Source organism: Cardiocondyla obscurior, linkage group LG11 (genome assembly GCF_019399895.1).
Source record: "Cardiocondyla obscurior isolate alpha-2009 linkage group LG11, Cobs3.1, whole genome shotgun sequence".
Classification (NCBI taxonomy): domain Eukaryota; kingdom Metazoa; phylum Arthropoda; class Insecta; order Hymenoptera; family Formicidae; genus Cardiocondyla; species Cardiocondyla obscurior.
In genome coordinates, this window is record NC_091874.1 from 1323506 (window position 1) to 1336710 (window position 13205).

The 13205-nt window shown below is 48.5% G+C and overlaps 1 protein-coding gene across 1 annotated transcript in view; it reads left to right on the top strand.

Moving 5' to 3' along the window:
* Positions 1 to 8288: 8288 nt before the first annotated feature.
* Positions 8289 to 13205, top strand: part of Cph (BCL11 transcription factor chronophage) — a 30680-nt gene continuing 25763 nt past the window's right edge. The window contains exon 1 of the mRNA XM_070663305.1: positions 8289 to 9675. Coding sequence (XP_070519406.1) covers positions 9639 to 9675 — 37 coding nt within the window. The 5' untranslated portion in view covers positions 8289 to 9638. The remainder of the gene's footprint in view (positions 9676 to 13205) is intronic.

A 13205-nucleotide genomic window follows, 5' to 3' on the forward strand; every position in this document is an offset into this window, starting at 1 on the left:
TAGAGGGACAGGGTCCTCGTTCGGGAAAATTTTCAAGAACACACGTGGTTCGCGTCGCCTTCCTCCTCCTCTCCCCGGCGCCCCACCGCCCCTACTTTTTTCTCGGATCGCTTTTTATATACCTCCTCCTTTCTCGGGGCCCTAGGATTTTTTTCTTACCCCTTGGCCGGCCATCTGCCGCTGCGGAAGGGGCGGCCAAGATGCAGGATCTATGAGGTGGGGTTAGGCAAGAAGAAAAGAGGAAGAAGGACGCGCACGGTGAAACGCCGGGCGAGAGATGATCCCGTATGTACTCGGGAGAAAGAAAGACGAATAGGGAACAGAGAGGAGATCGTGGAAGCCCATCACCCGGGGGTAATGGCTTAAGGCCCAGTTTAAGATCTCAGCTAGTAGCGTCTCTATGTAGGACGAGATTCACATCTACGAGAATCGGTTCGAGGACTACTCGCGGATGCAGCAGATTTAATACACGGTTATTCTATTTCCATGTCGTAGATAATAAAACGTTATTTTTTATTCACAAAATTCGTTCTTAAAACGAAATAAAATTTTAAAAGTCATTTATATAATTAAAATATTTAATTAATTAAATAGTTGTCATTTAATTACTATTTTTTATAATCGTCTTATAGGTATTTATAATGGGTTCGTTTAATGAAAATAATTCGAATGCTATGTGAAACACCTTTTCGTATATGATAGTACAGTTATCTCGTGTAGAAACAGGCTAACGTCAGATATAACTTTTTTAGGTAGGAAGTAGTCCAAAAAAAAATTGAAAAAAAAAGAACATTAATATATTAGGTAATGAATATAATCGAAAAATTGAAGAGATGCGAAAACGTGAAACCTTACTTAATAGAAACTTTTTTTTTAGTCGATGCCACGCCAACTGCGGTCCGTTCTCACGAACGGGAACGCGCGACCGCCGCGCGTTTTCCCGAAATTTTTCAACGGAGAGCCTGCCTTCAGTTTTTCGTCGGTCTACGGTACGGGCACGTAGGATTCGGGCTAACAACCTAGCAGTATTTCAGTTTTTTTTACTCCCCTCCCGAAAATCTTTTTTTGCACCTTCCGCTGCTGAGAAGAATCTGTGCCACTCGGGGTACCGTAAGGGTCGTTTCTTCTCTCCCTTTCTCTCTCGCTTTTTCTCTGTCTTGTGCGTCCCCCCCTTCCCCTATTTCGTTTTTTTTTACTCCATCCACAAGGTGTTTCCGCCCTGATGCAGTTCCGGCGCCTCGAGCCCCTTTCCCCCTTCGTCTTCATTGGCCCCTGCGCGAAGGGAAAGGAAAAAAAAATCCGGCACCCTCGATAGTAGCTCCCACCACCCTACGATGTCCCGTGTTTCGCGCTGTGTGTCGTGATAGACGAGGAATGCACCTAGAGCAGCGTCCGTACGACGACGGTGCGTTTACCCTCGGGAGGTGCGCAGGATGTTTTTTTCCGGTGCACCGCGGTGGGCCGTGCGAAAGCCGGCGCGGTGAGAATTTTTTTATGCAAAAATGGACATGGGAAAAAACAGGGTCCCGTGGACCAGCGTTGGTCCGACGTCGCGCGCCAGGTGCGCCGATAAAGATGCGCCAAGAGAACAACCGGAAGTATCATGATTATTGCTTAATGCGATATCTTCGAGTTTTTTTTTTTTTTTTACTACAAGGTTTACGATCATTACAATTAGTCGATAATTCCGAGCTGTGTTGAATTTAATGAAACGGAAGAATAACTACGTAATTTGTAAAGCTTTGACATAAACTTTTCTGATATAAAATTATTCTAACTCGTTTTATTGAGCCGCGCTAATAGCAATTGTATGGATCTCATTAATTCCGTACAAAATGGACTAGATTCACTCCAAAGTCTAGCGTGACCCACTTCGCCATCTGTGCGGCGGCGGAAATTAGATTACGCTGGAAGTTAAATTAAAATTTTGAGATCTGAGTTCAGCGATCTTACAGATAATTATAATTCGTCTTGCTAATAATTATACCGCAAAAATTCAATGAAGCATACGTATAATATAATACCAGCTAGTGATCACAACTAATGTCATAAAATCCATATATCGATGCAAAAATAAATTTTACCGATAAGCGTCTCAATATTACAAAATTAAATTTTACATAAAAAAAAAAAATTTGAGAAGAATTAAAATTTGAAATTTTATTATTGTGTAGTAATTAATTTATTTTTCGTAATTTATATACACGAAATTTTATTCTTCCTCTGTTTCTTTCTGTCTTTTTTTTTTTCGTGGCTGTTTTTCTATGCATCCGTTGTTTCCTGCTGTTCTGATTTAGTGCACCGTTAAATCATCGACGGCGACTGCCTTGTCCTCGGGTGCGGGATTCTATAAAAATGCGAAATTCCACGCGACGTTAATCATCCGCGATGATCCGACAAGCATCGAAGCACGCATACCGATACACTTCGATCCAATTTTCGCCATACGGGCAAGCTCTCGTCAAAGAAAAATAAAACGAGGAGACGTACGTGCGATAGAGCTTTCTCACGCAGCTGCCGATATCTCAAAGACGTCGTCTTTAAAGAAACATAATCGTATTTTAGCCATCAATAAGATTTCAATGCGGTTAAATAATTAGGCAAAGTTTCTCGACGTGTCAATCGAGTTTAGCATATTTCATTCTTAATGTTCCGAGATGCAATTATTACATCATATCACCTGAATACTTGAAGCTTTTTTTCTTTTCGTACGGAAGCATTAACAAAATCTGATTTATCTGCGTGTTGTGCAGATTTAAATTGTATTTAAATTGATAATTGGTTCGACGACCTTCGACGGTCAAAAATTTGCTTTGCCAGCTAGTCGGGGCATATCCGGTTACGAGGGCTCGTCCAGAAATATCTCGCGGCCGAGAGAAAAACGATAAGGCGGCGCAGGACAGCCGATTTCCCGCGTGCGTGCGTGCGTGCGTGCCGATGAGGATTTTCCGGGAAAAATCGGCCGTGCCGTTCCCGCGCGTGTACGAAGACTCGAAGGGGCCAACCCTTGCGTCTACGAAGGTCCGAACTTCACTAAACACCCTTGGCAAGGGGTCCGTTCTCCGGTTATATTTGGTAACTGTCTCTTCTCAAGCACAACACATGCCGCAGTGGCGTAGCCATGACTAGATCCACGTGGTCAATTACTATAAGTGTCGTTCACTTGTTCAATCGAATAGAATAAAACAATAAAATAAAAAATTAATAGCGAACAAATCCGAAGCGGAACATGTTGAGAAAAAAAAATGACGTTAAGAAGTTTCCCGCGGTGACGCGAGGTACTTTTACAAGTCGCGAGATTCCCGCAGTTCTAAAAAAAAAAAAAATAGTTAAGACTTATAAAAATTTATAAAGAAATTTTCAAAGACATTTCGGGTGATCGTAGCGCGAGGTGATCCGTTGACCATCTCCGGTCGCCGATACGAATACCAAAACGGCGACGCGCAGCCGCTTTGGGGATCGCTTTTATCTCCGGGCCTCCTCTTTCGCGCCGAGATCAAGAGAAACCGAGGAGCGAGTCGCGGGGAACGGAAAGGGAACGATAAACTCCCACGACGCGCTGGACGCGGGCAACGGTAGCGCGGCCGAAACCATTGGACCTCCTCCTTGCCGCCGTCTTGGTCGTCGTCGTTGTAGTCTTCGTCGTCTTCGTCGTGGTCGTCGTCGTCGTCGGTGCGAGACACATGTGCACGTCGCCGAGTCGCCAGACAGATCTTTTTTGTCCCGAAGTAAAAATAATCTTTAAAACCCCGAACAGGATGCGTTGTTAGGGCAGGGATCTCGAGCAGGGAACTGAGAGATGAGGAGAGAGGGAGGAGAGGATAACGCGCGGGCATCGTCACCAAGACGGTCCACGCAGTCACGGTTTTTTCACCCTTTGGACGGTTCGTCTTCTTGTAACGGGTGTCCGAAATTAACGTCCTGCGACGCGGAGGGGTCCCCGGGCTCGCGCCCAACTTGTTTCTCGTGCGGTACATCGCTCGGCCGCATCTGTCGGAAACGCGGCCGGGCTGACGGTCGTCGCGGCCGAGAGGAGGATAAATCCTCCGGCGGGAAAAAGAACCGGCGGAGAGTGTGGTCGTTGTTAAGCGCGAAATACCTCGGTGCATTTTTATTTTCATGCATGCCGTCGGACAATATTTATGAACGATTAAGATCGAGGGGACCTGCAGTGACGTTTTTCCCTTTTATTGTAAAGAACTGAGTCAAGAAGATGCGACATCTCGCAACTGGTGCGCTATTATACTATCGCAGATCACCCGGTGGTCGTATCGGCGACACACTTCGGCGGGCGCGTGACGAGCACATTATCGCGGTCTGTTGGTATTGTTTGACTTAACTAGATGAACGCACCAGTGTACAGGGGCATGTGTCGTCGCACGACAAAGCCGATTCAGAATATTCCGAAAAGACTAATGCTAATAATTTTTTCGCGGAAAAAAAAAAAGAGAAAATTAAATTTTTAATCCCCAAAGTTGCAGATTATTTTTAATCGACAGCGTTACTAATCGACGTAATTAATCAACCTTTGATTTTTTCTGCGATAAACTAAATATACCGCCCGAATCGTTTAGGTATTATTTAATAAGCAAACTATCGGTAATCAGGTTTTTAACAACGCAGCCGCTGTTTTAACGGATTTAGCTGAATATTTCCGCTCTCGGCGTTCGTACTCTATTTCTCATTAAAGAGTCAAGTGTCGTGATAAAAAATGAGCTGAACAAGAAGGGGAAGTTGAATATTTCAGAATTATTTCCGACTTCGGAAGGTCGGCGAGACCTCGAGAGCATTCATAATCTGCCGGAACTGGGGCTTTCTGTCGATGCCTCTCGCATTCGTCGCGGGCCACGGAAGAAGCTTTTGACCGAGGAACTCCGCGCTTGTCGGCGCGGCCTCGAGAGGAATCGCAGAAACTACGCGTGAGCTGTAGAGGCATAGAGCGCGGAAAAATTCTATGAACTTGCGGTCGTCCGGAATACAGTGGCCCCGCGGTAATGAATGTGGGAGTTTCACACGGGTCAACGGATCGCTGCCTTTTCTAGAGAGACGTGCGAGGTGCACTTGGAGTGCATACATTCCCTTCTTCCCTCTCTTTCTTCGTCTTCTCCCTCTCTCCAGCTGTCTCTCTTTCTCTTTCTCGTTCTCTCTTTTCCGCTTTCTTTCCTCATTTTTCTTCTCTCCCACCTTCTCGCCGGGCGCAGGACGAGTCAAAGTGTATCCTAACGTGTGTGCCCGTAATAAACCGCTTGATAACTTATGCATTCCGAACGGGGCGATACTATCTATCTAGCGCCGCTGTAAATAAGATATACAAACTGGATGCGGCGCATATAAATTCACGTGCGCGTCGCATAACGCGCGCGCGTAAAGCGCTCGCTAAATTGCGCCGGGAACTTTCCTCGCGCGATCCTGATTCGTTAATTCATTCGCGACCGGGCAACCTGAACGAGGGAAACGGTTTCTGTATGCCGCAGCTCGTGTCCGTTCCGTACAGCGAATTAATTACCGTATATGACGCGCGATACCTCGTCGCGTTGAATTCACCTGTTACGTATCTGACTTCGTTCGAACGAGCTCCTTGAATCGAGCGCAACAAATCGCTTCGGAAAAATTAATTCGAGCCACCTCGAAAACGAAGATAAGTAATGGATTCAAATAAACGCTAATCCGTGACGTTTATGCGAGCCATCGCGAAAAGAACGAGGATTAATCTTTGAAACACTTCGCCGAGCTCAAACTTACGCTGCTGATTCGCGTGCCGTGTATTCATTACTCTTTATTGCGAAATCTCGTTTGTTGCGCTACATACGTTCGGCAATCCCAGCAGTATAGTAACGAGTTCTCCTCTGAACCTCGAGATCGGTCGATTAAGCGCGATCACGATGCCGCCGCGTTGACCATGTTGCTTAATGAACAGAAAAATTTGCGGCGCAATTCTCAGTGTTTGGAGAAATCTCCAGCCTCTTCTCGTTCGAAACATTCGTAATATTACTCTAAACTCTCTAAAGCATAATTATCGAAGAATTTCTTCTCGCGTATATATATATTTTTTTATTTCTAATCAATATCGACAGTTTTGATAAATCGTCAAGTCAGCGAAAAATTAATTAAATCCTCGTTCTTTCGAGGACCTTTCTCGCCTCCTCTGAGATTGGCCGGCCGAGATACGTGGACGAAACACTGTCCAGGAAACCTGAAAACGCTTGGGGCCCAGCAGCAGATAATTTTTCGAAGATTGTTAAAAGTCACTTCAGAGACGCTTCTCCACCGAGAAAACAGACCGAGGGCGGACCGCGTTTGAGGCCTGGGAAACATTTTCGGCGCCCTTCTCCCTCCTTTCCTCTCGCGCTACCTCCGCGTCGCCACTCGACTCGGAGAAAAGTGAGTCGCCCTCCGCGCCCGGCGGAAAATTAAAGGGCGCGTCCTATCGCGCGGTCCACGGGCCGGAGATGAGAAAGAGAGACGTGGCGTATAACGTAATACGCGAGATACACGAGCGCGCATACGTATGGCGTAAGCACCGCACGCTTCCTTTGAAACTTCGAACTTCCTATCGCGACCGCCGTGTCTCTTTGTAGACGGATGAACGTCTCGTATCCAGGATAATGCCGGGGTTCTTCGCCACGTTTGCGTCTCTTTTCAATCTCCTCTCTTCCTCTGCTCGCCTTCCCCCCCTCCCCCCTTTTTCCCCCTATCTCAGTTCCGCGTCTTATCCAGCGCTCGCCCGGTCGCAGGATCGAGATCCTCCAGCGGGTAATCCCGACGTGGAAAGATCCGCGTCGCGGATATCGATCCCACAAGTAGAATGAGGGGTTTTAGTCGCGGAATAATTAATGTGAGAGAGCAGGTACTTCTGTGCGCTCCCCGTCCGCTTTCTCTGTGATTCGCCGTGTGTTTACGGCGAGAGCCCGGGAGACGACGAGCGTGCATCGTACCGCGATCGGTTCGTAAATCTGGCCGCGACCCCGGTGCATTTAGCACCATTTCGCGTTGCTCGGAGCGCCGTTTTTTCTTCATTTCGCGGCGCGTGGTTTCGTAATGAAGCAGATAACGGCGCGGGAGGTCTCGAGTGCTACAGAAAATACCTCATTATTTCAAATATACAGGCGACTCTCGGAATTAATTCGGAATAAATTTTTACAATTTCTATACCTTTCGCGATCGATGATTTACAATTGTACCCGCGGCTTCGAAAAACCGCCTTCCGTAGTAAAAGTAACAACTTAAGGATATTTGTCTCGCGCGTCGGAATTCTGATAGAGAAACTCATCGTACGGGTGTAACGAGTGCGGCAACGATCAGCAACGAAAACTTGGCGCCACTCCAAGCAACATTAATACGTTTGGGTATTGCAGCAGTAACTTAAACGCTTGGTCAGCATCAATCGCGCCGAAGGCTGTGAAGGTTACAGCCGCATTTCTAAACATTTCTTTCTGTTTGCATTTGTATAATATAATGTATACATGTCGAATGACCGACGAGATTGAAAACCGAAACGCAAATAGCGTGCTTGTCTAATTTGCGAGCAGCTTTCGCGGAATCGCACCTCGATTAAAAATTTATTTAGCGCTAAGGACGGATGTAGAATTAATCGAGTCACATCGTCAAGTATCGCTGTTTGTTCAGTGAATTGACAATTAATCAAAGATCGCAAAGATCGAAGAGATTTTCGGCTCGTCTTGGAGTTTCGCGTTTATCTTTCGAGTGCACCCTGTGCAACGTGGATCTTTTTCCTCCTCGTCGGCCACCGTGAGCCGTTGGAACACGCCGGAAAAATCGTATCCGCCGCGCTCGCGAAGGAAGGGTTGCGTGTTTTGGAAAAAGCGCGCCTCTCCCTCCACCAGCGTCAAGTTAGAGATACCCGCGAGAGAGAAGACCCCGGTCTCCCTCCTCGCGGTTATCTCGCGCGCGACGAGGATGACGAAACGCCGACGCCGGTGTCGGCGAGCGAGAGGAGGCTGAAAGAGAGAGGGGCGTATCTGGACGGGCGACGATAGACGAGGAGAGGAGAGCGCGCGCGGGCGTGTGGACGTGGATCCGTAGGTGTACGGCGGTTACGCGAGTGGAAGGGAGCAAGAGGGGCCCGGGAGGGAGGTGTAGAAAGGGAGCGCGACGCTGAAAGAGAGAGGCGGCGAGCCGAGGATAAAGTGACAGATAGAGATAGCGTTACTCCCCACCACGGAGGGGAGAGAGGGGGGTAAAAACTACCCCGAGAGCGCGTGGGGTGTCCGGCCTCGGCGCCGAGGCGAACCGAGCGCGTCCGAAGCGAGCGCAGTGCCCGACACACACCAGGTCTCGTACGGCATACGAGTGGAGGCGCGCACAGTCCGGCACAGTCCACTCGGCGATACGACCCATGCTGGACCGTCGTCGCTCCGGTCCACGCCGGCATCAGGCATCCAGCACCCGCGCCGTCGCCGGCCAGGCCGCCGCACCAGACAGCCACACTAGCCCGCCGAGGTCGTACGTCAACGAGGACACGGTGTCGTCGCACAACGACTTCGCGTCATCGTGATCGCGCGTGGTCCGGGAACGGAGGATACGCCGCGCTGATTGCCGGCAATTAAAAGTATAGAAACAAAAACGAGGCTGTAGAGATAGAGAGACGAAAGGCAGACGTCGAAGGACCCGAGGATACCGTCGGCCGACAACCGTCTGGAAACTTCGGTTCATCGAACTTCGCACGAAACATCGCGCCGCGACGCTTTCCGACTTGTTTACGCTGCATCTTCTATTCACCTTGTCACGTCGGCGTCGAGGCTCGGGGGGGCGGCAGTGAACGTGCGATCGACGAGAGGCGGATCATCAGTCCGACAAACGAATATCGCGAGTTCGCCGTGCGGGAAATCGACTGTGACTGTGAACTCTGTTGACCGCGCGGCAGAGCGATCAAAGTTCCTGCGAGCGTGCCGCGTGTCGGCGCGACGTCGACAGGTGCCGCAGGGAAATCGGCCGCGTCGGCGAGTCGCCCGTTCCCGCTGTCAATTTCCGTCGGACGGACCCTCGCACCTGTGTTTGGTTCCGATCCAGTTAGTCGCTTGAATCAAGATAGGTAGACGCTCGCGAAATCGGCGCGGTGTTACACATGTCGCGCGCGTTTCGCGCGGTGGTGAACGCGGCGCGAGAGAATGCGGCCAGCGAGGACCATGAGGACCGCTACTAGTTGACGAACAAGTGTTTAGGTCGCGGTGCCCAGGTGCGCGAGATAACGCGTCGGATAATCGAGAGGTGAGCGTAACAACTCGTGGCAGAGAAAACTGGACACGGCGTGTCCTTAACGAGAGACCAGGACAGTGTTTCGTTACCCTCGTAGAAAAGGAAAAGTCGGATGGACCCTCTCGCGGAGAGTGAGAACGCGCGGCGGCGGTGAGAGGGAGGAGGGCGGAAGCGTGACGACGGCCCGCGATCGGGCTCTTCGTCCTGCTGTTCTGTTCACCGACGTGCGCTCGTCGCGTCCTCCTTCCTCGTCTCGTACCCGCGGATGTGATCCAGGAGATCGAAAGGTGACAACTGGCCGTTGGTCTCAATCGACAGCAGCAGCGGCAACAGCGATCCCCTTCCGTCCTGGACAACCGGAGCTGAAGCTCGTTCTTCGAGACAGTGTTTCGCGACGAGAGTCGAAAATCGCGAACGCCACCATGAGGATCAAAATGCCCGCTGTCAGGATCGCGCAAGGTGAGTGACGACAACAAAAAAAAAAAATAATTCCATTACCGCGACGTACATTTGGCCAGCGCCAGTTTTCTTTTTCGTGTTTACATGCCGACCACAATTGCCGGCAAAAACGCGGAATAACAACACATTTGAAACTATTGGCCACCTAACGGGTCACTTTGGACAAGGGACGCGGGACGCGAGACGCGAGACGCACGCGGCGACCCAATAGTGCGAAAACACGGCGATTAGACACACGCCAAATGCGTGATACTCGTCACGTTCGCTAAGACGATGCGCTCGAAATCGCGCGTCGTGTTTATCGGCGTGTTTATTGTACGCCACGCGGTTGGACGAGGCAACGGGATAGTTAAACTTGTTAAAATTATGAAACCGTACTGTATTTCACGATTTTTTTCGTCTTTACACGACATCGTCATCAATGGCGATACGATTAGATTAGATTTGAGATTGTAATCCCCATGTGCCCTCTTGGTCGGTCTCCCGCAGCGAGATAACTGAGTGTTTTCGGTAATTAGGACATAATTGTATGTTCGATAAACGTCTACAAAATAAAAAAAAGAAAAAAAAAACGGTCGAATCAATTTCTTTAGCTTGGACGATTTTATACGTAATTGAAATAAGAATTTAAAATCGGAAAAAAAATTAGGAATTAGAGAAGAAAAAATGAAAGAAATTAAACGAAAATAGTAACAAAATTAATTTCTAAGCGAAAAATTAAAGAATGCATTTTCAAATTATGTTCAATTTTTATATTAATATCTGGAAAGTTAATAGAAGAAAATCATTATTTAAATCGTAAGAAATTTTCATACTCTTCGTACCGAAATTTTCAGCGTCAATTTTTCGCATTAATAAATATGCAAAAACAACGTCGTTAATCAGAAGCATAATTATTTGTGGATTTAATTGATTATGTCGACGTAACTCAATTTTAAGTTTTCCTCGAGAGTAGATCGGAGGCAATCTCTCTCACGATTGTTAACCGGTGTCGACAAATCCGTGCCATTTGTAACGAGAAACTCTCGGGCTTCGTCGGCCGGCCCGCAAATTCCGCCGCGGTGATCGAGTCGTCGGAAATTGTTTTAAAATCGCGTCGCGCAAAGTCCGGTGTACTTAACTTCGATCCTAATCATTTTTACGATCCGGCTCGGTTCATCGGCGCGTTGTGCGTCATCGTCGCGCGCTCTACGTCATGGTAAAAATAAAGCGAACTTTAAAATCAGATCCTCTCCGTGATTAATTTCTTGGCAAGCGATGCTTTCTCAGGAAAAGGGAATTCAATGCGGCAGTCATAATACAAGTCCTTCCGCATCGAGTTGGTATCCCGGTCGCGATCCGGTAATTAACTCCGTTTCCCGGGAAGAAACACCGCGTCCCGATGAAGAGGGTAACCTGTCGATGAGGTAAGCGCGCGGCCGTTCCTCGTGATGTACACAAAAAGAAAGTGTGAAAAGAAGCCGCGGTCGCGTGGCCGAAGGGAAGGTAAAAAAGCTACGAAAAGCGCAGGAAAGTCAAGTGCGAAAGAAAGAGAGAGAGAAAGGAAAAAAAAAGAGAGAGAGAGAGAGAGAAGTATGGGGTACAGGGAGAAAGAGAAAGTGTGTGTGTGAGTGAATGAACCAGGGGGAGAAGAAGAGGTCGAACGAGAGCGAAAGAGGGAAAAGAGGGATGGAAGGCCAACGTCTTCGGGTAACTCGTCGTCGGCTGAATTTTTAATTAGTCCACGACAGCCCCCACCAGGCGAGGAGAGCGGAGGCGGCGAAGGTGGTAGAGAAGGAGTCGGGGAGAAGCGAGAGGTAGAGAGATGGAGGAGGAGAAGAAGGAAGAGGAGGAGAAGGTAACGGCACGGCGGAAAGGTGCGGGGTGGGCTAGAAAGGGCGGCATTGTCATGCGCGCGTTTTTCACAGACTTTTCCACCCCCGCGACTGCTACCCCTCGCCGGCAACCCGCCCCCGCGACGTCCGCGAAGCACCCCCTCGCCTCTACGGGAACGGCGGCGACGCCGGCGACGGCGGCGGTGGCGGCGGCGGCGGCGGCGGCGGCTCCGTTTTCTTAATTACAACTGCGATATTCTTTAGTTCGCGCGATGACGCCGCCGCGAAAAGATACCGGAATATTTCTCCGGCACCGATTATCCCCTCACCCACGCCGTTTCTCCGCTTGACTCCTGCCGGACGAGCCTCGTCGGAGAGTTGCGTGGCGATCGGCCGATCAATGGCCCATGTCGATTCGCGAGTGACGATGTACAACGCCGTGGTTTCTAAGACGGGAAGGACCGATAACAGCGCGATCGATCGTCGCGATTAGAAGGGGAGAGACGGGAGGCGTCGCGACGGGCAAGATCGTGATTCCGCGAGTTCGCGTGACCGCCACCCTGTGGTGATTATTAACGAGGGGCGAAGAGTGTCAGTGTCGAACGAACCCTTTAATTTCCAAATCAATGGCCACTTTTTATGACGCATCTCGCGCGAAATCGAGATCGATTTCTCTCGAATTGACCTTTAGAACGCGGCGCCAGGAAAGGACCGCTGTTCCTCCCGCGATAACTGAGAAAGTCCTGTTTACTTCTCGACCAACTACTTGACGGCTGACGACGAAGTGACGGCCTCGTGAACGTAGATACAACGATGATGATGGATGTGCCTCGTTTCATCTCGTCGTCCCGCCGCGGTTCGCTTGATATCGGTGAATCGATGATGACGCGAATGGTATCACCCATCGTTCACGTTAAGGTGAGTCGTCGCTGGTGTCAAATAAGATTTCGTGTCCATTTTCTAAGTATCTAGTCTGATCAATCGACACTCGCGAATGCGTTCTCCCGAAATTAACCGTGAAAAACGCCACGGCACAATGCGACAATTATTAGAAGACTTGATTCTACAAACATAATTTTAAACGCGATGCGAAAAGCACACTCGCCAGTATTTACTAGAAGCTTTGATTAACGTTTCGTATGCGACGTGTTCCGTAGTGATAATGTACGAGCTTGTCATCTTCATTTGCCGCTTAAGCAGCGAAACGAGATATCCGTCCGATGTATTCTTCTGAATGCGAAATTACACATCGCCGTCGGTAGCATCGAGGCCGATATTTTACCGCGTTTTTCTTTTTTTTTTCTTTTTTTTTCGCAAATTGCGAGTAACAAGCGATATCGCTACGATCTAATGCCATAAATTATTCGCTACGTGTGTTTTATTTTTGATTAAAACAGCCACTAATGTCGCGGTTAATAGAGTCGCAGCAGGTATCGCAACAACGTAATAAGTCTTCAGGTACTGCAAGTCGAATAATCAATTAACTAATAACGCCCGCGCGGTTACTTCGTATAAAAAAAAATTCTTAAACTGGTTACACTTTTCATTCATCTGCATCAGATTTAAATTAATACGCGAGCGCTTATTCTTCCCTTTCAAAACTGTAATAAATTCCATTATTCCATTAATATTATTAATTACTCTCGGCATCATTAATTTTTTTTTTTTTTTTTTTGAAGCAAACTTTTCATCGGCATACCTCTCAGAACTTAAACA